This window comes from Marmota flaviventris, chromosome 5, assembly GCF_047511675.1.
Source record: "Marmota flaviventris isolate mMarFla1 chromosome 5, mMarFla1.hap1, whole genome shotgun sequence".
Lineage (NCBI taxonomy): Eukaryota > Metazoa > Chordata > Mammalia > Rodentia > Sciuridae > Marmota > Marmota flaviventris.
The window spans coordinates 74760603-74788113 of NC_092502.1; the positions used below are offsets into that span (position 1 = coordinate 74760603).

General features: G+C 33.4%; 1 protein-coding gene across 1 annotated transcript; it reads right to left on the reverse strand.

Moving 5' to 3' along the window:
- Window positions 1-806: 806 nt before the first annotated feature.
- Slc25a46 (solute carrier family 25 member 46) lies at window positions 807-26862 on the reverse strand. The gene is made up of 8 exons (XM_027927651.2): window positions 26456-26862; window positions 23929-23971; window positions 22630-22687; window positions 20535-20612; window positions 18100-18200; window positions 11049-11105; window positions 9478-9535; window positions 807-5144 (listed from the first exon to the last, which is right to left on the reverse strand). Exons 1-8 carry the CDS (start codon window positions 26736-26738, stop codon window positions 4566-4568), a joined length of 1257 nt encoding a protein of 418 aa, XP_027783452.1. The 5' UTR covers window positions 26739-26862; the 3' UTR covers window positions 807-4565.
- Window positions 26863-27511: the final 649 nt, after the last annotated feature.

The window sequence follows — 27511 nt, forward strand, 5'->3', positions numbered from 1 at the left end:
TTCCCCCAAGTCAATTTTATTTGCCATGTGTTCCTCTCTCTGCCTGTGCTTCCCTACCCCTCTGCAGTGGATAGATTTGCACATCTTTAGCATATTATTCTTACATTATGTTCAAAGTTTCTGACTTTGTGTTCCTGATTATTTGCTGTCCAATGTTGAATTTCAGTGAATTCCCTTAGTAAACCACCATGTGGGGATCAATCTTCCTGCTGTTTAAATTTTGAGCTGAGGAACTGCTGGGGAGTACACTCTTCCTCTAATCCACAAATCTCAGTTTGTCTTTTTCTTAATTCAGTGTTCACATAAGTGCTATAAATCTTTGACCATTTTCCAGAGTCTTGACAAAATTGGTTCTGATGGTGTTGGGTGTTAATTTTTATTTTTTCTGTTTCTACAAAGGGACAGAAGTTTGGAGCTGCCTACTCACCATTTTGCTGCTGTCACTCCACCAGCTGCATCATGTGGGATAAGTCACACACTTTCTGTAATTATTTCCTCCTTAGGAAAATAGCACTTAGTCAAACTAACACTAGTACAAAAATGTCATAAGGTTGTTATAAAAATAAAATGAGAATGTCTAAGACTTTTACAAAATATAATTCATACACAAAGTTATTTTAGATAATATTTTGTAAGCCACATCACAGTTACATCACTTTTACGATGCTAGAAGATTTTTTTAAATGGTGGGCAAAAATGTTTAATTTTACATACTCATTTTTCTTGAGTTTCATTTTCACCTAAAATATACTTATCTTTTACCAGCCTGAGTAGTCCTCTAGCATTAGTAAGAGAAAAATGACTAGTGTTATTTCAACATTTTATTGAACTTTTCATATTACACAATTTGCTACCAAAAACATTTAAAATGCCAATCAGACAAAAACAAATTAAAAAGAAAAGACACAGACAAACACCTCTTCTAGATGAGGTAATAATGCATAAGGTTCATTGTCAAATTACAAGTTTTTATTACACTGCTACACAACTTATTAGTATATCAGTGATACTCAAAGTCTCCAAAAAAAGACATTACACATTACATTCAATTTATGATGGGTGAAAGGAGAGAGAGCGAGATTATGTACAACTACTTGAAAGAGAAAGCAGAAATGCCAACATTAAACATTATTCCAATTCTAGTGCAAGGGATTTTATTTGCTTAGATAAGTTTTGAAAATAAATTCAAACTTGGATAACTTTTCGATACCCAGCAGTCTTTTCTGTTCCATAAGATGGATAAGAACACTAAGGAAAAACATCCTCCACAATCTCGGTTGACAAATCAATTTATCAAATCAGCATCTTCTTTATTTTCTGAACAGATATATAATTGGATAGAAATATTTAAACATTTATGCCCAATTAATAAAGTGAATACTTTGTGCAGTTACAACTAAGACAGAGCTGAAACCAGTTATGAACAGTCAGGCACATCTGCACAAGTGAGCAGGATCTCTTACCCTTCCAGTTTTGTTTCTAAAAGCACTGACTAAAGTATCTAATAGTCCATTCATAACCCTTTGCAAATTAGCTTGCTTTTACTATTTTATAATATCAGTGCTAAAGTCTGGAAGCTTGACTAAAACTTCATTAATTTAGGTTTTTTTTTAAGGGCCCATAAAATTGAGGTTATTAAGAAGGTCTATATATACAACTTAGCAAATAAATTCATAAATTCACAAAATGGGTTAATCTTTACCAGTTTTTAATTTTACCACTTTCAGTCTATTTTACTCAAATTAAGAAACCCTGCAATGTAAGGGAAGCATATCATATCACAAGCTCCATGGCCAAAATCTGGTTTATAATAAGAGGACCAGTGGGCTTGCAGAACTACTTAATAGAATCCTATCCATGATGCTACTGGTAATATTGAATTTAATAACATAATTTGGTCTATTAAGAAATGTATGCTATGGAGATTAGATTTTGGCACCCATATTTAAAATAGCATATTTTAAAAGGGGCAGAGTTTATCTGACAGTGCTTTTATAAATTCACTGAAAAACACTTGACCAGTTAAATGCTTATTTCCACCCCCCACCCCCCCGCCACTCCCCATAGTATTGGGGATTGAACCCAGGAATGCTCTACCACTAAACTACATCCCTAGTCCCTTGTACTTTTCATTTTAAGACAAGGTCTCATTGTTTCCCAGGCTGTCCTCAAATCTGTAAGCCTCCTGAGTAACTAGGATTATAGGTGTGTACGTACCACTATGCCTGTCAGACTGGTTTTTAAAGATTATATTTCAACTAATTTGGAAAAGACAGTAAAAAATAATTAATATTTTATTTAACACTATTCCATTTTAGTGTTCATGTTAATTTGCATTCTTTCTTCAAACAGAAAAAAGAAATGTGTGCAGTTTGGTCATCAGCCATGACTCAATAATGAAATAAATGTATAACTGCATAATCATGCTAACAAAATCAATTTATATAACTGCATAATCATGCTAACATTCAATAAATCTTGAAATACCTGATTTTTAGGTAGGTGAAGGATTCTACAGACTTTCACTAGTAGTAATACTTGATTCCCATTATATTCTGTCCTAGAAAATTTCTGAAAATTGAAATTTTCTGATTTATCTTCTTTGAAACCACTTATTTTAATAAAATGAGAGGTTTTCAGGAAGCTGAATATATTATAAATATATAAAACATTATTTAGCATTTCAAAAGCAATAAACACAATTTAAATCCCACAGGTTGGATAAAGTAAGCCACAAACTAAAAGATTAACCATTAAATAGAAAATGTGACCAATGGGGTTTACTTTCCCTCTCAGTGGAATTTAAAAATGGAAAACTTGATGTTATTCAGTAAACACACACACACTAGTAAAGAGTCGCTAATTACACACTGTTTCACATACCTGGGTATCCTTTTTGTGTGTTCCAAAATTATTCATAACCATCTCTGTGACATTTTAAAAATAACATGAATCTGTTTGTATGCAATCTAGGTTGGACAACATCCAAAGTCACTGCACTTTAGAGTGCTACATGGTTCATAGAAAAAAGATGACCATTCTTGTTTAGAAATTAAACTTTAAAATGCTTAATAGTGGATTAGTCAAATGCATATTATTTGATACTACAGAGTCTAATTCACCAAATTAAATTTAGAAAGACTTTTTTTTTTTTTTTTTTTTTTTAAACTCTCTCTCTCTTTATTTATTTATTTTAGTTTTTTTCGGCAGACACAACATCTTTGTTTGTATGTGGTGCTGAGGATCGAACCTGGGCCGCACGCATGCCAGGCGGACGTGCTACCGCTTGAGCCACATCCCCAGCCCCTAGAAAGACTTTTAAAAATTAAACTGATTAACAATTTTTTTCTGTTACTTATTTGTTGAAATGTAAAATAAAACACAAGGACAAATTTCCTTTAAGGTTTGTATATTTTTCTTCAGTATTCATCCAAACAAGTTTAAATAAAAAGGGATAAGCATATCTTACTTTTTTCTTTAAATGTATTGTTTGGAGAATGAAACTTTTTTAAAACTGAAAGATAAAAATTGATGTCATTAATTAATGATGACTATAATGGTAGGCAAGAGGCACAAATTCCCAGGTAAATTTTAATTTTGTTTAAGATAAGTCATTCAGAAATGAAAATTATGAGGTTCCTTTTGAGTACACAATTTGTAAATATGGAAGGAATAATAGTTGTCATGATTATTTCTTAAAAGTTGCCCTAAAAATAGCCTGACAATTCACAAAACTAGCCAAGCAAACCAAACTTTATAAACATATGATAAATTTTAAGTTGCTGGCACTGAAACACTGGATGCGGACAAGTGTGCTATGTTTGATTAAAATCTTCTGGGTACCTTGGCTTTGATGTTTTACTGATATTAAAGCAGAAAGTGTATTTTATGCAACAAGCTGACCTATGAGTAGAAAATTTTGTAGGGATGAAGGAAATTCCAAGTTCTATATGTGTACAGAAATGGCTTTATATATTATATACAGCCACTAAAATAGTTACATAGGGAAAATACGATTTAAAACCCTTCAACTCCTGCTTACAGATTGCCAAATCTAATCTTTAGTCTTATTCAATGAAGACATAATTTATTTGTTTAAAGGTACAACCTTCTGATATTATACACTGTATTAGGACAATATATCAATATCAATCTAGAAGGAAAAATAAACCTGTAACAAATATTAAGGTCAGATAGGATAGATCCAACTCAATAAAATTTCACTTTACATATTTGAAGATAAATTTTTGCTTTTGCCCAGTATCATTTTTGCTTTAGCATGAGTGTTAAACCAGCTAAAATTTCATTCTTACAAGTGTTATTTTTATTACGTTTTCAAGTTTCAATAGTTTTGATCCAAAATATATACCTATGCCTTAAAACAAAACAAAACAAAACAAACAAATAAAAAACACAAAAGTGTCAATATAATCAGCATGGGCTTTTTCTACCAGTTTCATTTTCCAGTCCATTTTCCCCCCAGTATTTCACTTTTATCCCTCATAATTTCATAGCAAATTATCCAGATTGGGTCTTTTATACTAACCAGTGATAGATCCTAAATCTCAAATGCTATTTTGAAGAAGTGTTGAGTAAATAATTTTGGTAATCTGTAAGACAGCTGCATGCAGTGTGTACTGTATTATAACAGCACCAAACCCTTTATAAAAGCCAAGCATTCCTTCCTCCTGCTTTATGGTATTGATACAGTCTCTCATTCCCTCATACTGTGTATTAATTGGAAGTACTTCGTAGCCAAGGTCTGTATTGTCAATTATCGTGCGTGTTCCTTGAATGTGAAGGCGGTGTAAAACTGTTTCCAATGGGTAAAGTATAACGTCAGAGCAAAGACTGGCAGCAAAATTAGCAATAAGTTCTGGAAAATAAGCATCCAACATACTCTGCACAGGGCTAGTGCTCTCAGCTAAGTGGTTATTGTAAGTCTTTCTCTTTAGAATTAGCAGGACAAACTTCTGAATGATCGAGCTGATGATGTAGTGAAGAACTCCATGCAGCACCGTAGGGAAGACCAGGGAAAGAAGTGGAAGGAGTCGTTTGCTATGAGGCACTCCCAAACCTATCACTCTTCCAATTCCTTCTTTTACACATTCCAAAATCCCAGTATTATCTCGAATTATCTCACTCTGAAATAAAAATGATGAAATAAGTTAAAACTTAACATTTGCTTATTTTCCTACAAAAAAGGGATGCTTCCTAGATTCCTTTTAAATTAATATACTGACTAAAAAAGGAAGGAATCAATGGTCTGCAGACTTTAAATGTTATCTGGGCATTAGATTCTTTCTTCAAATGAAATCTCACAGCAATGAAGTTGGGAACTATTCCCTGGGGAAGGGAGACTGGGGGAGATAGATGCACTCATCTGGTTGCTTCAATCTCAAGCGGCTCCTCAGCACTCACTCAGAAGCAACAACTACTACTTATCTGCTTATGGAGGCAATATAGGGCTCAGGAGTCCTTAAACATGGGATTAAATCCTACCTTCATTCCTTACTGGTTATAAGCATTGTCCAGATACTTAACTACTCCTAGGTGTTAAGTTTACCAAAGTACAAATCACTACTACCTACCTTTTATGCACAGAGTTGTCATAAATGAAAGACCTGGTACCAAGTAGGCACTCAATAAATATTAGTCTTAACTAAAATTTGGGAAATAAGATAAGCTTGTGATATAAATTACAGAGTTATAAAGAAGCAGAAAAGAAACAGCTAAAAGGATAACTTGTTTGCAGCAATGACTATAGAACTGTACAAGATGAAGTTAAAAGGCAGACAAGGGCTATATAATGCTTTATAGACTACTATATAGATTTGAGCTTCTAGTTAGATGGGAGATAACTGCTTAGTTTTAAGCAGAAGATAAATATAATTTAGGTTTTAAAATAATACTGGCAAAGGAAGACCAGTTTAAAAGTTATTATAACCATCCAGCAAAGAAATGAGGGTGGATTGGATTAGGAGGTAACAATGGAAGTAGGGCAGTTCAATTGTGGTTTTAAAATTATACGCAACAGGGACTGGGATTGTGGCTCAGTGGCAGAGCACTCGCCTTGCATGTATAAAATACTGGGTTTGATCCTCAGCACCATATGAAAATAAATAAAATAAAGGTGTTGTGTCCATCTACAACTAAACAAAAAGGCTTTTTTTTTTTTTTTTAACTACAGGCAACAGGAAATATTGGTTGTATTTGGTATATGAAAGATAAGAGTCAAAGATTACCAAGGCTCTTGGCCAGAGGTACTGGAGGAATAGCATTATCTTTTACTGAATTGAATTGAGAAATGCTGCTGGTAGAAACTTGGGGGAGGAAAACAAGAATTCAGAAATGTTATGCATCAAACTGGAAAAGGGTTTACAAGAAAAAGGTCCAAGTTGAACATACAGATGTGGGAGTCCTTGGTAAATAGATGATATTTAAATGCATGAGAATAAAATTAGCTCACCTAATCTACTAGTCTATTGTTTCCCCATTCCTAACCTTGGCTCCCTTCACACTCAAGTATATATTTTTTAAAATATATTTTTAGATGTTGATGAACCTTTATTTTATTCATTTATTTATATGCAGTGCTGAAAATCAACCCAGTGTCTAGCACTTGCTAGGCAAGTGCTCTACCACTGAGCCACAACCGCAGGCCTTATTTTTAAGACAACAGCAAAAGAGATCCTAATAAAGACTTGTTGGATCACATCACTGTTCTGCTCAAACCTACCATTTCTCTTTAAGTAAATGCCAAATTATTACAATGAACTACAATGTCCTGTATGATCATATCGCCTCTAACCACTCAAGACATAATTCCTGCTCTCCCTGCTTATTTAGATAGCACCAATCATACTGGCCTCCTTTCTATTCCTCAAATGCATTCAAGTCCACTTGAAAGTCTTTGCACTTGCTTTTCCTCTGTTCAGAATGTTTTGCAAAACATCTATGTTTTTCTCAGCCTTAGACATTTACTCAAATTTAATCTTCTCAGTGACATGTTCACTGACCTTAGAAACTATTAAAAGTCAACCTACCCAGTACACATTCTATTTGCTAACCTTGCTTTATTTTTGCTTTAACACTTAGCCCCATCCACTATACTTTATATGCATATTATTTATGTCTGTCTTCCCAACAAGCATATAAGTGCTATAAGAGCAGATTATTTATGTCTTGTTTTATTTGCTATTGTATCCTAGAGTCTACTATAGTATCTGATAGGGGCTAGCACTCAATAAATATTGGATGAAATTTTTTTTTAATATTTATTTTTTAGTTTTCGGCGGACACACATCTTTGTTTGTATGTAGTGCTGAGGATCGAACCCGGGCTGCATGCATGCCAGGCGAGCGCACTACTGCTGAGCCACAACCCCAGCCCCTTGGATGAATTGTTTAAAAAAAGTTTAGCACTTAAGACGAAAAGGTAGTCAATAAAAATCCTAATTTAACACTATGCTGAGAAGTCTGAAATTGATCTTGGTGAGTTGAGTCAATATAGATCCTTAATTAGCAGAGGGATATAAGTATTGCAACTTTAAAACACTAATCTTGCATATGAACATAAAAGGACTTTTAAAATGCAGAGAACTAGAATAAGAATTCTTAATGAAGATATGGATAACAACTGCTTTCAGTAGGTTCTCTTCAGGAGACTTATGCATTTTTCAAGGAAAACAATGTTCCCAAAGGCAAAGAACCATTAAGTTTTAAGTTGGAAGAAAGAATGTACTGTAATAAGTTAGATATGTAGTAAAGGAGAGATGACAATGATGGTATACTGTGGGAAGAAAAGGGCAAATCTTAGCTACTTGTTGATATCTAAAGTAGAAAAGCATGATAACAGATTACTTATGCAGTATGAAAGAAACATATAAACAAAAAAGTTTCCGTAAAACTCAAGTTTTGAGTTAGGGTGAAATTACAAAGTCCCATTGATAGAAAGGGAGAAGAGGAATGATAAGATTGTATTTATGAGTTGATTTTGCGATGCAGGTTAAAGTTAAAATGATTCACATGAATGAACAAGCTCTCTTAGGATAATGAGTATAGGGTAAAAAACAAAAAAGCATCAAAGACAACTTGAAATAAGACTATAGAAACAATAGAAAAGAAGATACTAAAAGAACAATTCTAGAAAAGCAGATAAAAGGAGTCAAAAGGGGAGCAACAAGTGGACATGGAGAAGAAAACACAAGGGGTAGAGGAGGATATGGGGTTAAAAAAACACAAGAAAAACTATCATATTGTGAGCTGGCCATTTATATAAATACTGGGAATTTAATTTTTAAAATTCAGTTATTAAAATATGATTCCCACTTTAATGGATGAGAAGATTAAGATTTTAAAAGGTCAAAAAATTTTCTAAAGTCACAGACCTAATTTAAGTAGAATAGTGTGATTCTAACATGAGTCTGTTCCAAGTTAAAACTTGTTTTCCCAAAATATATTTTATTGCTTAGTTGTTTTACTTAAATAATTAACTTCCGGCTATTGTGAGGATATCTTTATAAACTCTACAGATTTTCTCATTTATCTGAAAGGTTATGCCATTTATTCAATACAATACCAAATGCAAGAGGAAATGGAAATATGCTTGGGTTACAAGGTGTTAATTTCAGTTAGGTGAAGTTAGTTTTAACAAAAACAAACATCAAACATTAACTACTGTGTCAGAAAAGAAACCAAGAGGAAAAGAATAATTAGAAGAGGAAAGGCTTATCCAGTAGGAGTTTTATGGAGAGGAGGCACTCATACATACTGAGGGAAAAAATATGCTAGAGGACCAGATGTTGGAAATAGAAGACAAGTGTTGAAAGAGCTGTATTTTATGTAAAAGTGATGTTAAGACTAACTTCATCTTACCTAGTAGGGAAGGCACAGTGAGAAAGTGTATGACATTTAATTCAATGTACTCTAAGCGCCACCATGTGGTTGGAAATAGTAAAACAAGCAAGGAGAACAAAATGTTAGAAAATTACTTAAGCTTTGTAGTACCTATCACACCAACAGTATTAAATGTTTCTTAAAAGCCATATTTAAAAAGAAATGCTATTAGTAAACTACTTATGGAGACCACCTTATCACTGTTAAGGTTATTGTTCATTATTCTTATGCTCAGATAACATGCTGCCTTTTGATAAACTGTAACTACCTTGAGTTGTACATAGGGCTTAAAATTTATAGAATTTTTGTATTCAGAGCAAATTATAGGTTGAGTTTTTAAATGTATGAATAAAGATCATAGCTAGCTGCCTATGGAAGGAAGAAAAATAATTAAAACTACAAGCAGACCTAAGTTTGTAATGGAAATACACTTAGCAGGAATATGTGATACATGTGTGGTATCTGTGAATAAATAATTTTTAAAGGATACCATCTTAATTTTTTTTGCTAAACAATCATACACAATATATTTAGTATTCCCAAAATAGTTAATAAAAATGACAATACGAGAATAGCTCACCTGTACAGTTTCAATTAAACTTGCTGAATAAAAAGGCATTGCCACCATATAAGTTAGGCTGTAGAAATTAAAACAAATTAATCAGCGTACTGAAACAAGACATTTATATTAAAATTTTAAATAACTACTTTAACATACCAGCTAATTTATATTTAAAGTTTTCAACTATTAATTCTTTTGGCCTAAAAATATTAACTTCAGAAACCTGTTACAGGATGCTTTATTCAACAGAAATGAAAAAAAGGTATCAATAACAACAAGGACAGCCTGCAAAGAAAACATATTTTATTTTAAACCAATAAAATATAGGCTCATTTATGATTTAGTTTTTGGACCTTATAAATCTGGTACTTAAAATTCAGGATGAGGGCTCCATTCCATGGCTTGCCTTTTCAGTGACAGTAAACAGTATACTTTTTTGTTATTATCCTATTATCATTATCTATCCCCAGATTTCCCATTCAGCAGAGCTAAGCTAGCCTTTGATGGTGAGTGAAGTCCCCTTTTAGTATTAAAAAGCAATATTGTACAGCTTTGCAAAGTTGTTACCTATCACCAGTATTTAATCTTAAATATTATTACAACTTTGCAAGCCTGCAAAATATAGTTATCTAAAATCATATCGAAGTGGGACTTACCTAACCCTTATGGGCCAGGTCCTGGTAAGTAGTGGTTTTCAAGGTGAATGGAACAGCACTAAGTAATAATGTGCTGGAATGTCCCATAGAGGGAGCCAGCAAGCTGGGGAATTTCCAATTCACAATCTTCAAAAAAAATTAAAAAGTGAAGAGTAAAATTCTAATCTACAAAAATGATTACTGCTGTAAAATTACCAAGTGCCTTTAGGACTACATTTCAATGTCACTAAGATTTTGAGTTTGCTCATCATCACTATACAGATCAATTTTTATCTTCTGCTTAACAATAAAATACAGGTTGAATACCCCTTGTCAGAAGTGCTTAAGATCAGAAATGTTTCAGATTTTGAATATTTTTCAGATTTTTGTGTATTTGCATATACATAAGGAATATCTCAAAGATGGGACCCACGTCTAAACACAAAGTTAATTTATGTTTTATATACACCTTATAACCATATATGATTTTTTTTTTTTTTTTTTTAGTGTGCCTGCATTTTGACTGTGAGCTGTCACATGAGATCAGGTGTAGAATAATTCATGACATTTGGGGTGTCATACTGGTGCTCAAAAATTTCAGATAATGAAGCATTTCAGACTTCAGATATTTTAATTAGGGATGCTCAACCTGTAATATTTTTCTTACAAATTTGGGTTAAACAAATTAAAGGTCTTTGCTAACTTCCTAGGAACAAGAGAAAAATTAGGCTGTGATTTTAGCCTGGCAAATTAGTAAGTACTATTTTATTAAAGATCACATGTACGTCAAGATTTTATTTCTAAACTCTATATTACTTGTTCTTTGAATATCTACTCCCATAAAGATTTCAATTCTCCAATTTCCTTTGCTACATTTATTAAAAATATCTTTCAGTTCTAACACTATAAACATTAATGGAAATTTTCAAGAAAAATTCCATTTTCAATACTTACGATTTCAGTAGAAGGTGTTCACCTATTTGTTTGGGATTCCATTTATGTGAAATCTCCCTAAAAAGTAAAAATAAATTTAAATAAAACAAAAGCCATGTTTTTACAATATTTGATTTAGCCTAATTTTCAAAAGACAATTAATTTCTAATTTTTTTAATCTGTAAAAGAAATATATCCTAATAAGATTTTTCTTTCTGAAAAAGACTTAAAATAATTGTGGTGGTTCAAAAAGAGAAAACATGCAAAGCGTTTTTGTATGTGCTGACAGAGGAGAAAAGATATAACTGGCTACCAAAATAAACATATTGAGAAACTAAAGAAAAAATGAAAATGATAGGTTTTATAAAAGACAGTATATGAGGAATGGGAAGGGAAACAAGGAACAGAAAAAGGAAGGAAATAAATTTTAAAAAGAAATAAAAGTAACTAATGCAGGATGACACATGACATTCTGCACAGCACCTAATTTCTATTATTACAATGACATTAGTTTTGTGACTATTACTAAGTTCCACTATCTTTTTGCACACCTACTATGTTAGGTGCTACACAAAGTGCTCTGCATGAATCCTTTCTAATCCTCACTATTATCTCCATTGACTATATGAGGAAACAGAATCAGAGAGAGTTTATAACTTAGCAACTGGTTAGTATGGAACTAGCTTCTAAACCCTAGTCTCTATGACATGATAAGTCTGTACTGTCTGCCTCAACTTCCTTTCATCTCACTTCACATAGGAGGAATCCTGTGAGGTAAGCAGACACATATGGTTCCATCTATTTTACTGATTAGAAAAATTAAAGACATGATCACAAGAGATTGGTCATATGTCAGATCTGGAACCGATACCTAGGACTATGGTGCTTCCTGCTATTCTGGATACCTCTGGAAACCAGAGGGGAGTAGGGAGAAAGAAAAGAAAGCTAAATTAGAATAGAACAGAAGGGGAAAATGGGTGAAAGTTCTATTAAAAGAAAGGTAAAAAAGGAGAGAAATCACAGAGAATAAGTGAGAAGGTAAATAAGATAACAGAAAAATAGAAAATTCAGATAGAGAAGATACAAAAGGGAAAAACAGAAAAATAGGTAAGGGGGAGAATAAATGATAGAAAGAAGTATATAGATGAGACTTGCTGCTACAAGGAACTGGTATCATTCTACCATGACCATCAAGAATTTAGAAAAATGCCTTCTATTTGAAATGGATAAATAGAAAAAATTTATGGAGGGAAAGGAATAAACATATTAAAAAGACAAAGAAAGTTAAAAAGGTAAGTGCTTACCTAAATTAAAAAGGTAAGCACTTACTAAAAAGGTAAGTGCTCTAAAAACAAACAGTACAATTACAGCATGAGTAGTACCACACTTTTTCACAATTTTCTGAGATTAGAATGTCTGCAGAGACTTTTAGACAACAAGATAACCAACACTAATTTCTAAAACCTCAGAGAAACCTCTGGGTCAAACACTGATCAAATCAATACTGCGATACTTATTTGCCCTGAAAAACATAGGAAACATAGCTAAAAGAATATTCAATGATTAAGTTACAAAATATAAAACCTGGATTAGGCCTCCCAACTTACTGACAATTACTTTATTACTACAAACAAAATATGCTCCTTGCTCTATAAACCATTTTGATGCTGTTATTACGGTTATGGACTCAAAGTATTACCACAGGTTACTTATTATAATGTTGATTTTAGGTATGAAACTCATAAACACCGTGTACAGATAGATCTGTGACTTTGTCTCTGTAAAGACTGGACTATTTCTTTTAAATACAATGTAATTATTACTATTCTTAAGATTATTAAAGTAAATGAGAGGAACAGGATATTTAGGACCCAATATTAAAAGAAAAAAAAAACTGAGACTCTTCCTTATATGTTTCCTATTAGTTTATAAAATGGATAAAACTTATTGATCTAGAAATTTAAATTAGCATATTTAAGTGTTTTAGGCAAAAGGGTAAACAAAAAACTTTATGACCACATTACAGAGAAAAACAGATCTCTAGTACATACAAAGTCACTAAGCTTATAGTTCCTCAGTAGCATTACTTTTTAAAGACAATTATCTAGGATCATCAATGATCTCTTTATCTACTACCAGACCCTTCTCAATCCTCAGGGAACCTTCCCCTAGTTGGAATGAGAAGTTAGACTATGTGTTTTTCTATCCTAAAGGATCATTCATTTTATTTACATTAAGCCTTTTTAATTTCATTATTGCAAAACATGTATATGTTAACTTACTATTTTCACACAAAATCTACCCTTGCAAATGGGCATCAAATTAAAATTTATTAGACTAGTTACTTTATCTCTCTCTCTCTTTATATATATGTATTGAGTACACATATATATGTATATATTGAGGCACTAAATCTAATGATTGTTTTCAAGTCTGTACCTTAATCTGACATTTCAGAAGTGATGAGGTACACATATTCCTCTGTTATCCTTAAAGCACTCTTTGCTTGTCATCATTTGGTTTCTATCCCTTTTTTCTCTTTAAAGGATATCTTTCTTAACACAGCCACCTATTACTGGAGTTCCTAAAGGGTCATGCCCTCTGTTTTTCTCACTCCATTTGTTGTACTAGGCACTCTCCCCAAGATTATAGCTTCAAAGGCTACCAAATTTATTTACCTTCAGTTACAACTTCACCACTGTATGCCAGCCTTATTAACACTGCCTACTGAAAATTCTACCTGGACCTAAAAATGAACTGAACTTGAGCAAAATCATATTTAAATTTTTCTTTCAGATTTATACTCTTAGTGTTCCTACTTGAGAACCATTAATCAGAAAGGAATCAACTGAATTTAAGGAAGATTTCATATTTAAAAAGTGAATTCAGAGGAATTATCGGGAGTAAGCTGCAAGATGTTTATGTTTGCAACCACAAATGTGAGATGAATCAAAGTTAAGTTGGAGTTTGACTTGTGATTTGTGAGAAACTGACCTATACAGATAAACCTGGTTACAGAATCTTCCCACCTCATGTTAATTATAAGAGAAAAACATATGTAAATAAAATGAATGATCCTTTAGAACAGAACAACATATAGTCTAACTACTCATTCCAACTAGGGGAGGTTCCAGGAGGATTGAGAGGGGTCTGGTAATAGATAAAGAGATCACTGATGATCCTAGGTTAATTGTCTTAAAAAAAAGTAATGCTACCGAGGAACTATAAACTTGATGACTTTGTATGTACTAGAGATCTGTTTTCTCTGTGATGTGACCATAAACAGTATTTAAAGAAAAAGAGACCCTAAAAACTAGTGAATTCCTACTGTCACATCTGTTCTAATAACCATGTATATTTAAGAAACCTCAGTCTAGGAGACTCATAATTCATCCTTCTCATGTGGTAACTTCTGTTAATTGCTCTAAGTTATTTGCTTTGCTGACTGTTTTTGTCACAACCCTGCTTTTCCCCAAGAAAGATCAAGCCTGTAAGGAGGAAGAGGAGTAATAAAAAATATTTACACACTTCAGAAAATAGTTTCTCTCATGACATCCAGTTGGTTATGCAAACCAAAATTCTAGAAGATACCCTTAATATTGCCTTTTCTTTCATCAACCATTCTTCAACCATCAACAAGGTCCATCAATTTTACCTGAGTATCTTTCAAAACTGTCCACTTAATGTCCATCTCAAAAAATACCAACCTGGTCCTAGGTAATATAATTCGTCACCCTGATTACTGTTATAGCATACTAAAATGTCTCCTTTTATTCACTTTGGTCCTTCTACAATCTTATAGTCTACAGCTCTGATGATTCTTTGAAAATATAAATCTGAAGTCACTGACCTTACTCTTTAGTAGTTTTATTTATTTATTTATTTTTTAAAAAAAAACATTTATTTTTTAGTTGTAGTTGGACACAATACCTTTACTTATTTATTTTTATGTGGTGCTGAGGATCAAACCCAGGGCCTCTCATGTGCTAGGCAAGCGCTCTACTACTGAGCCAAAACCCCAGCCCAACTCTTCAGTATTCTTAAAGTCACTTACAAAGCCATGCATGTTCTGGCACCCACCTACTTCTGCAGTGTTCTCTCACACCACTCTCTACCTTGCCCTTTGGCCTCCAGCCACATGAATCTTCTCTCAATTACCTGAATTCTCCATGCTTCTCACTGCCACAGCATTTTTAGACAAACTGGTCTGTCTCTCCTACACACATTCAGAGTTCTTCATAAGTGTAAAGCTGTTTCTAACCTATTCTCACAGACCCACACCCTCTTTCCTCCAGAGAAAAAAATTCAATTTATAATAATTTATTTGATTAGTGTGACTATTTTACTTAACACATGTTCTTATACTGGATACTGAGTTCAGTAAAAGGTACCTTTGGTTTCTTTTCCTCATTGTCAATCTGATTTCTAGAACAGAACTTGGCACATAGTAGGCACTAAGAATTATTAGGTAAATAAATAAATGAATTAATAGTGGAATTTTCAACAAAATTTCTAGGTAGAACAATACATGAAAGGTAACTTTTCATATCTTCTTTAGTAAGATTCAAAATGATGAAAATACATTCTCATACAACTGACAGGTCTATATATTTACTGACTAGGAAAAATGACAAAATTTTATAAAATTCTATGCTTCCCCATTTCCATTTCTCTTTTTCCTTCCCTTTAACCTGAAGTCAATGTGACTTTTCACCTCAGCTTTAGAGAAGGAGCATTACTTGCCTAAGGTCTTAGAAGTAAAATGTGAGGCTGCCAGGACCAGAACCAATAGCTCTCTGACTGCAAGGGCTGATTTTCCTACTTTACTAAGTTGAACTTCCTGTGTTTCGTTAAATTTTTAAAGAATTTTAGTGTCTATGAGAGAACCTCAAGAATATTTTCCTACAAGAACTTACTTCTGAACTCATCTTGTGATATAAAAAGCAATTAAGGTGAACATGGTTAGTCAAGAGCAGACACTCAGTCTTTTAAGTATGAGACAAGAAAACCTTTAGGTGGCCAAATCTTTCTAACCTTTTTAATCTTTGTTTTGTCCCTAACCTTTTAGCAAAGCTGTATTAAAGAACTTCAAGATTATGATGTTCATTGAAAGTAATCACACTGGGAAAAAGCCTGATATCAGTTTCTATCATTTCCTTTCCTACAAAGATTAAATCCAAAGTCTGTGATATACTAGTGGCTATGCATTAAATTGCCTTACATTCTTGACAATCCAAAAAATTTAACCTAAGGGCTAACTTTGGATTAATGAGCCTTTTGAAACCTTTAATGCCACGGATGGACTGATGTAGCATTAGAGGTGTTCTGTATGAGTATGCACCTAACAAATTTATGATTTCAAACATCATCTGTTGACATTCCTTTCATATATTCTTCATAAGATTCCCTGGTTACCCATTACTGAGAGTGTTCAACTGCACATTACTATTCTCATGCTTTTTTTTTACCATGACTCCAATGCTTATCTTTCTTTCACCAATAATCTCGGAACTGGTTTCATAAAGAGACCCCGCACATGTTCTTAATTTATTTAATCCTCTATTATCTCTCATCACATACAACCACACACATGAGCACAATACACATATACACACACATAAATTGCTTGAGATTCTGTCTTTGGTCTACTTAATGTCATTTAGTCTACAATTTAGGTGACTTACACCCTAATTCACCTCAGGTAAAACACACCCATTCTAATGTTTCGAATGCAATTTTTATGCCACACACTTGAAGTTATGTCATCACTTCAAATTTTCTGTACAATTCTCATCCACAGGCAATCACCTATTAGATATGTTCCCTAGATGTTTTGAAAGAATCTCAAACTTTGTTTATTCAAAATTAAATTTCATATCTACTTTCCCACTCCAGTTTATTCTTCTTAATGAAGTTCCCATCTTAGTTAACACTGCCTATATAGACATCTCAATCACTGCTGATGATTTACTCTCTCATACCTCCATTCTCAATCTAACATTAATTATCATCAATTAAACTTTAGAAATGTCCATTTAACTCACTGCTTTCTGTTTTGTTCCACAGTTCAGAACCACCTCAGTCTGGCCTAGATTATTAAAATAGTTCTGCACAAGTCTCTCTGTATTAGTCATTTTTTTATACTATCACTTGAAAATAGCTTTTATTATAACACATATATTAAAAAATTAATTCTTAGATTCCCAATCACATAGAGAATAAAATATTACAAGGATATAATCACACTTTAATCTAGCACCACAGTTTCCTTTCTTAATATTCCACCACAAACACACCCAATACTCCAAGCACAGGTCATTTTTCTACTGCCCAGCCATCTAACCTCTATAGCTCTGGGCATGTGGTCACCTTTTCTTGGAATTACCTCCTTTTCTGCCAAGTCAATTCTTATTCAAAATTCAAGATCTAAATAAGATTCCAGTTATTTTTTTTAAATCCTTGCCAGTAATTCCAAGTAAAATATCCCTTAGTCTCTGAAAGGGGTTTAATTATAGCATGAATCACACAATGTACTCCAATCCAACTAAACTTGCTATTTCGAGAATGGGAATTGCTTTCATATTCATATTGTCCCTTAGTTGGCAGTTAGTTGCTGATACACAGCAGAAAGAGCTGGAAGAGATGGGCGTGGTGGTGCACACCTGTAATACCAGTGGCTATGGAGGTTGAGGCAGGAGGATATCGAGTTCAAAGCCAGCCTCAGCAATGGCGAGGTACTAAGTAACTCAGTGAGACCCTGTCTCTAAATAAAATACAAATCAGGGCTGGGGGTGTGGTTTAGTGGGCATATGCTTCTGAATTCAATCCCTAGTACCCACTCCCACCCCCCAAAAAAGAAAGAGCTGGGAGATATATCTTAAGAGATATTAAAACAAGAAGAACTTTTTTTTATGACAAACTAATGAAAAAAGATATGATTAATAATACAATTTTATTGTCTGATTCTCAGTTACTTCACATAAGTTTTCAGATCAAAGTACTTTCAGAAGTTTTATATTTAATTAAAATTTAATATGAAATAAATATTGAGAAAATGCTAAAAAAAAGGTACCTTGGCAAAGGTGTAAATTCACTAATTATGCCTTCTGCTCCAAGTGTGACTCCCTGTACAATAAACGTACTTCCCATTCCTTTCCATAGGGCTCTTGGTCCCTAAAATGAACAAAATTTATTGTTATTTCTGTTAATGCTTTAATACGAAACACAAAAGGTCTTTAACAAACTTGATACTAAACTTTTACTGATATTTTCTAGATAGGTATTATTCTACTAGAAATATTAGAGAACTATAACTAATTTAATTTCCATCATTAAAACATAATTTCAAACATTATTTTAATGTTTACATGGTCTATGTTTAGGCCAAGATGAACACTCCAATTAATTATATACTCAATTATGATCAATTAATTGATTACATATCTCTAATATCCATATATTCAAGTCCCTACTAGTCCTACCAATTGGATGACTCATAGGTAACTCAAAATATATAAAACTACAAACTGGATTGTATCCATTCATACCACTCTTTCTGTGCTGTATTTCTCCTCTCCCTTAGATGGTAGCTTCATCATCCTAGTGATCAATAATTATCCAGATAACACTCTTCTCACTGTTTTATCTAATAAGCCAAGTTCTGTAAATTCTACTCTTACAAAATCATGCATGCTCTTTTCTCCACCCTTAAACCATTACTTAAATGAATGACTGCTTCTAGTCTTGCCCCTTTTTACAATGCCATCAGTTATATTCCTTTCTTCGTGTTTATATAAATGTTGTTATAGACACAGCAAAATTAAAAAGATAGCAGGAGAAAATTTTGTTTCTTTTTCATCCTAGTACCTGAGCAGCAGTTTATTACTTATCTACCAGATATTATTTATACATATTCAACTATATCTCTATGTGTATGTACACATACAGAAATGTTTTCATTTTGTTCATTTTTAAAATTTTATTTATTCTAATTTGTGATATATGATAGCAGAATGCAATTCAATTCATATTACACATATAGAACACAATTTTTCATGTCCCTGGTTGTACACAAAGTAGAATCATACCATTCATGTCTTCATATATGTACTTAGGGTAATGATGCCCATCTCATTCCACCATCTGTCCTACTCCCATGCCCCCTCACTTCCCTTTGCCCTATCTAAAGCTTGTTCATTTTTAATAGGTAGAACTACCTTGAACCCAAAAAAATAACCCAGAGATCATTCTGTATCAGTACAAAGCTACTTTCTTATTTTTAAAGGCTAGATGGTGATTCACCAGATAAACATAATTATTTTACTGGTAACCTATTAATGGCTATTGAATAATTTCCAACCTTACCATATGCAAAGGCAAAATGACATCCTTACACATACATTTTCTATACATATCCATATACACTTATGTGAATAAAGTGTCTAGAAATTAAATTATTAAGACAAAGAACATGAACATTTTAAATTTTGATGAATACTACCAAAAACCCAAGTTTGCTCAAAATACTTTGGTTACTAATAAAAAATCTTCAATGATATTCCTACAGATTTTAAGATCAAGTAAATCATCTCGGGCCTTCTATGATCTGGATCCTATCTACTTCCATATGCACTTTTTCATCTTACTCTGATCTCTGTTCCAAACTCATGTTGTATTGCATTAAATTCATTCCCAAATATTATAACCTCTCCTTGGCACATCTACTTATAAAATCTTTTCTCTATCCTCTGCATTCAGAAGTAGACTTATTGACAATAAGTTCACAACTCTGAGACCCTTTCTCCAAAGTTTTTCCTAAGCCATATCCCCTGTGTTTAATCCCACTTCTGATAAGGCACCTCTCTTTTATGTTCTGATATCATTTTATATCTCCAATACATCTATTTGTATCTAATAGATGTATTAGAGGCGCTGTTGGTTGGTTGTACTGGGGATTGAACCCAGAGATGTTCTATCTCAGTCCTTTTTTTTTTTTTTTTTAATTTAACCTTTATTTATTTGTTTTTATGTGGTGCTGAGGATGGAACCCAGGGCCTCACCCATGCTAGGAAAGTACTTTATCACTGAGCTATCACCCCAGCCTTTATTTTTAGGCAAAATCTTACTAAGTTGCTGAGGCTGGCCTCAAACTTGTGATCCTCCTGCCTGAGTCTCCCAAGTAGCTAGGATTACAGGTATGTGCCACCATGCTTGGCTTTAATATTGCATCTTACTGTGTCACAATCTTCTGTTTGTGTTTTTGTCTCCATGACTAAATTATAATTCTCTTGATGGCAGAGACCTTAACTTATCTGCTGCTAAGCAGTATTTCTGCTGAATTAACTGAAATTTTGAAGATTTGAAAAGACAACATTACTAAGCTATATCAGTTTTACTCTAATAAGAGTTACTTTCATTAACATATTAAAAAAATTATTCTTACATTAATGATTACCAAATACAAATAACTATATACAGTTTTAATAGTATCTATACACTAATTCTCACCTGAGTTTTATTGAAGCTGTACATAATGTTGATGATTGTAAATGGTGTGAGATGATAATGCCGAGCATGGTAATTAACCTGTAAAAAAGATACTACTATTTTTTCTGTTATCATGTTGTTAAGAAATAACAAGGCCATGAAAAATACAGAGTTGCAGCATAAACATACGTTAAATTCTAAGTTACCATAAATTACACAAAAGCAAAATGACTTTTGAACAAACTTTAACCTACAATAAGAACAATATCTATGATTATATAAATATAATATGAAGATAAATGCATAATATACATAGTAAGGTAGACTATATAATGGGGTTCTTGTTTGGCACTTGTTTCCTTACTCACTAGAACTATATACAAGCATTTTTCAAACTATAGAATTGAATTTGATGGATAAACTATGAAATCAGATAAAGGGGTCAAAACAACATATACTGGGATCACAATGTAATACTATCATTATGTAAAATACATATGTCAGAAATATACTGTCCTAGGGTACATACTGTCAGTGCTATTTAAATAGTTATTTCTTTATACACTCTTTTCAGCGCTAAGCATAAACATTAATTTTGTAATGATTTATATTGTTTTGAATTATACCAGCAAACAAATATGGGGATAACTATTGTAGGGGAGGTAAGTTATATGATACCAGCATCTGCCATGGTGTGAGCCACTGGTCCTTGAGGGCTCCATTACCCTATCAGAGGATCAACTAGTTCAAAAATTTAATGATTTGCCTTTTCCACTGCATTAATATTTTATTTTCATTAATGGTGCAAAAGCTTTGGTGGATAAAACTGCAAGCTCTTGAGCATGAATCAAGGAAGAAGCATCAAATTATATTTTTGTACTTGTTGGATTCTTCACCCCACATACTCAAAAGTAAGCAAAAAGCAATCTAGACTTAAGAATATTCTAGATGAAACATTCAAAAAATAAGATTAATCTTATGAAATCTTCACTCTGAGAATACATCTTTCCAATTAATACACTATATTATAAAACAAGTAAGATAGTTGTCATGAGGGAAAGCACTTATCTGATAGAACTGCAAGCTGACCTAGCCACTTTTTTTCATGGAAAAGCATTTTTACTTGAAAACCTCATTGACAGACTATAGTTATTCATACTTGGCACAAATATGCTCTTAGAAATGAATAAAATAAGCTTGTTGATTTAAAAAGTCCAAATGGCAGTATTTGTTGTCAATAAATTTAGGTTTTCAAGTGCAAATCAGATTTTTAGGAAACCTGTATCTACAAACAAAAGCATATAGTAAATGAAGATTTTCTGATAAGTAGTATTTTTAAAGAAGATGACTTTTTCTTTTGTATAATCAAAGGTTCTAATATTTACAAGGCATATAAAAAACTGATTCAATATTTTTCAAATAAACAATGTTTGATGATATGAAATCATGCATAGTAAAAATAACCAATCAAGATGCAGTATATAGCAGTGGATTTTTTTTTTTAATGTAGCAAAGTATATAAAGTTTATGTGGTTTCAGATTTCACAATGCAAAAACCTTTAAGAAACTACCACTTGATGAGTTTTGATTTAATTTCAAAGAACGTCCAGGATTATCTGTACAGGATATAAAATACCACTCTGTTTTTAATGATATGTGTGCACAATGTTGGACCTTCTTATTACTTTTAAAACAGACCATTGCAACTGACTGACTGTGGAACAAGGTGAAAAACCACCTAACTCCTATTATGCCTGACATTAAAGACATTTTCAGAAACATAATTACTTTTCATAAATATAGCATTTATGATACTATTTATTAAATTTATTATTTTGATGAATTAAGAACAGTAAAATTTTCCCAGATTTAATTTCTGAAATGGTAAATATTGACAAATACAATCCACATAAACCAAAGTTCTTTAGGATTCTTAATAATTTTTTAAGATTTAAAAAAAGAAGTTTTGAGAAAAATATTTTGAGAATTGCTATTTTACAAATTTTGGAACATTTTACACAGAATAATAATTACATGATTTCATGTCATTTATCTGAATTCTGCACTTTCTATCAGGATTAGAATTGTCTCAGTAGGTCATGGAAATCACATTTACCTGACATTGGCGGCGTAGAACAATGCAAGGATGGGCCAGTACATTTTCTGTAAAGAGACTACATAAAAGTAATTTATGCATATGTGTTTACATACAAATTTTATTTATACATATTTTTAGACATGTATACACATATGTGAAATTATTCTTGCCTTCAGGATCACACATTATTTATGTTCTTGATTCTTAAAATTAAAGCATTTTAGAAATATCTAGATATATTTGCAAATGATTCTATCAATAACAAAATTCAATATAATGAATGAAAACCAGATCTGCAAAGTGCTAAATAAGGGATACAATACATAATATTAATATCTTTAGTATGAAGATGAAAATAGATCTCTGTATGCTTGACATGGAAAATGCCATACTGTTTAATTTCAATTTCTTTCAGAAAATATCTTATGAACAGTTCTTTCGGCAGAGCCATCTGTTCTTCACAAATCTCATTCTAAGGTTTTGATTTTAACGTACTCGGCATTTAATTTATAATATTTTAATGACCATTTTAATTGGTATTTTATGTATCAAATATTTCTTCTGAAAATATTCCCTGCAAAATAATTATACCAGTGGGCTTAAGCTTTGACATATACATACATGCACACAAACAAACATAATTGCATGTGGAATTAACACTATTTTATATGTACTAAACTTTAAGTAGAAAGAATAAGGCTGGAAAAGAATGAAAAACACAGATTTTACTTATACAGACATTAACAGCCTTAGGTTCAATTATTCAATAAGGTATTTTTTCTTGGTTAAAATGTTTTTAATAATGAAAGTCATTCTGGCAAGAAATGTAAGCCTAATGCAAATCCAGTATTTATGAAACTGGTATTCACTAAAAATCACAATGATTGAGACTGATAATTTCCTTAAATAAAATGATTATTACAAATAAAATGTAAAGCTGATTCCCAAATGGTGATTATAGATAAAATCTAGGTTCTATGCCACTAAATACCTTGGTAGCATTCAAATGTTTAGAGAAAAAGTTCAATGCACAAATATTTTTTTTGATAGGGTGGGAGTTAAGTTTACATTTGATTCTATTCTTTTTATAGATCCATGAAAATTGTTAAAATATTCATTAGAAAATTCTTTTGTACTTAGAAGCTGAACGACTGACTAGCTTCTATACTTACTGGGAAAAAACCATGTTATAGATTTTAAATAAAATTTTTTTCTGCAAAATATTACTGAAGATTTAATCTGCTGCTCTAAAGAGAAACTATAAAGGAGAAATACTAATCATTTAATATTATAAATTAAAAACTTATAAAATATTACCTTGCAAGTCCAATACCAAATCCAGCAAATCTATTCAACTGTTCTAAAATAAAAAGAATAAGATTACTCATAACCAATATTGAGATTTACTATAAAAACAAATATATTTTCCTGTATTAACATGTTATTCATTTATTCAAACTCAAACTCTGATAGGAGTCAGGGAGGTAAATTGAGTAAGTGAAGAACTGCTGGAGCTTGTGGCAAGTTGCAAGGCGTGACCCCTTAAAGATACAATTATTTTTTAGCTCCACATGATGTTGCTACATGCAACTGAGGGTCCAGAGTTTCTGAGTTGTGATTTTTTTCAAAAAGACAGTTTCAATTTTAGAAAAATCTTCCAAATCGTTAAGTATTTACCCTGGCAACTATTTGAAAAAGTTTAAAACATTGTTTGGGACAAGTCAAACTGTATGCAGATAGAACCTATGGACTACCAGTTTTAACTTCTGACTTCAGTCAATTAAAATATCATTTATGGATGGTCCTCATACACAAACAACTTGACTTCTCAAGATGTAAAAACTAGTTATTCACTGTTACTGATCTAGAGTACTTTCTTAGACCATTTCTTTTCAAGCAAAGCATCTCAAAATTATCAATTTGAAAGAGTACTTAGGTCACCAAAATGGATAAATACAGCTATCTTCTCCTGTAACCTAAAATTTTAGTTTGAGAGTAGCTGTTTAATTCATTCTCTGTGATGGGTTAGTAACTGTACATATGTGCTATTTCTAATGGCATTTCTGTAATGTTACTCCAGAAGTTCACAGCTGGAAACATTACTATGTATATGTCAAAAAAGAAAAAAGTTTTTCTTTTACCTAAAGAACACAAAATTTATAAAGGTAAACTATCACAAACCCAGAGGACCTGACATTTAATATCAGCTATAATACAATACTTAAAAACAATAATTATCTTCCCCTCCCAGACTCTGCTCTTTCAAATGAAGCAACGCTGACCCTATTCCTTTAAGTGAGAAGGACAAACAACCCCATTCTTGGGGAAAATGCATCACCTTGAAAGTTAGTCAAAAACACTTCTTTTGCCATGTTAAGGATGGTTTCCTCATTTCAGCTTCTACCCTTTTAAGGTACATAACGCATCCTCTATATTTCCTTTAAGAGAAAATGCCACTCACATTTTCTGGAAGGAGTTAGGAAGGTATAAACCTGCTGATAACTGTGTAAGTTTTTCAGGTGGCTGTCCTTCTCATAAAATTACACTTACCTTCCAGTAACAGCTGCAAAATAAACGCCTGCTTTTGATAACAAGCTTCTCCCCATTTTAGCCATCAAGACATAACTTAGGAAAAGATAAAACAAACTTTACTACCCAAAAAGATAACTGTAACAATTATATATAGATTTTGAATTACTTAATTTATAACTTACAAAAGGTTTGCAGTATTTTTGTGGAACCAGCAGGACACATTGGAAAGAAAATTAGGTAGGAGTCAAAAAGTAAATTTTATGTCACTGATCTTTCATCACATCTTCATTAGCTTATTAAACAAATCATTCAAGTTTTTTTTCCAGTTAAAACAAATAAAATAGTCAAGGATATTAGTATAAGGCTAATGTGCAGAATATTTTTAATATGTGAGAATATAATTAATCTGTTATCCTAATAATTCCAGGTGAATGGAATGAAATATATTTACATTTTATGAATAAAATGGATGTTGAAAATATCTGGATCATGCAGTGTTGCAGTCAAAAATACCTCTCACTTTACTTCCTGCAAAGAATAAATGTCTTTTGACTCCAAAGTTTTATCATGTAATTGTATCAATGTTTCTAACTCTTAAGTGGATTTTTTACACCAAGAAAGCAGGAAAAAGGAAAATTACAGGAAGGAAAATTTCTAGACTAGAGATCTGAAAAACAAATAGATCTCCCATGATGAAAAGGGTAAAGGAAGAAAATGGATACTGTATTAACTACTATGTATTCCATATCCTGCTAGACCTTATGCAAGTCATCTCAAAACTTGTAAAACACCCTATCAGGTATTCTACAAGTCTTAGAGATGAGAAAAACTAAGTCTTCCAGATATTAAAAAAGAAGTCCAGTTTATGAGTGGCAGAGCTAGCCTTAACCCTAATTTGACAATTGTGAAAAGCTTCTCTTTCTGGAACACAAAGCTACAACTAAAGCCATTAATTAAATCAAGAAAAAAATAATAATAAAAGCTGCCAAAGTGAATTAAGTAACAACAAATAACCAAATTCCTTTCTTCCTTGATTCAGATCATTGGCACAACCCCTAAAATTTCCTACTATGCACCCTATAGCTAAGGCAGATGTCTTTTTTGGAGGTGATCCCGGAGAAAACGAATGCGTTAAGAGGGAGGAGGCTCACTTCCTGAACAGAGGACGAAAAGAGGGCAGAGGGTGTGCAGCGCGATAGGCCAAGAAGGCACCGGGGAGGGAGCCTCTGCACAGTTTCCGGGGTCTGCGGGCTTATCGCACCGCTCAGCCAACCCATCCACCCGCCCGGGCCTCTGGCGCGACGCCCCTCACCAGTGCTTTGCCCCTGCACGCTGGTACTGCAGCCGCCGGGAAAGGGTTCCTCCGCGGGGCCCTCGTGCGGGGTGGAGGCGGAGGGCACGCCGTAGGGCGGGCTTTTCTCTCCCCAGTGCAGGTTGCGGCTGCCGGGGATGTCTGGGGGAGTAGTCACCCAGTGGCCTAGGTCCGACCCGGAGGTGAAGGACCTGGCAGGGAAAGCGCCACCAAATCCCTGCTCGTCCCGGCCACCACCCCTGTAGCCCAGGCCATCGAATCCGTCCGGGCGCCGCGGATGCATCGCAGCAGGGGCTGAATGAAGTGAGCCCACCCGGAGCCCACCACCACCACCGGGGCAACGGCGACCTAGGGCCGCACAATTCCCCTTCCCCGGCAGCCGCTGCGTCTGGGGGAATTCTGACAACCGGAAGTCACGACGGGAACACGGAAGTTCCTGGAGCACGTGATCATAGCTCTTCCTGCCATCTTTATAGCACGGTTGCTAGGGAAACACGGAAGCAACCTCGAGCCGATCCTCAAAATTGTCTTCCATTGGGAGGAGGTTGCAAGTGGAATTAAAGACCGTATCAAAAAGATGCGGCCTGGATGGGAGGAAGTCAAAGATGTTTCTTCGAGGGGGAAGACTGCGCTCCCTTACAGCTAAGCCGCTTAGCTGTTGGCCAGAAATGTCTCGCAAGCACCTATCCCCGGGATGTCTTTTCTCACACTTCTGGTACCTCGCCAGTCCCCAGGGGGCTGGTATAAGTTAAAGCTGTTAGTACGTTCCTACTAGCTTTGTCTACCGCTTTTTTTGGCTTTGGGGAAAAATCAGTTGAAAGATTTGGGTTCCCCCAGTGAAACAATGTCGCTTTGGACCACCAGAACGAGCGTTAGGAAAGTTCAAGTGAAAATCGAGAACCTCCCTCCCCCTCACACACTAAAACAAACCGCCCTCCGGAACTTAGGAATTAAGTATTTTACTTTCTAAGGCTGCAGAGCGACTGTAAACAGTTTTCCTGTTTATTTTACATGTGCATCTAAATCACCCAGGGTATTTAAATCCCAGCTATTATC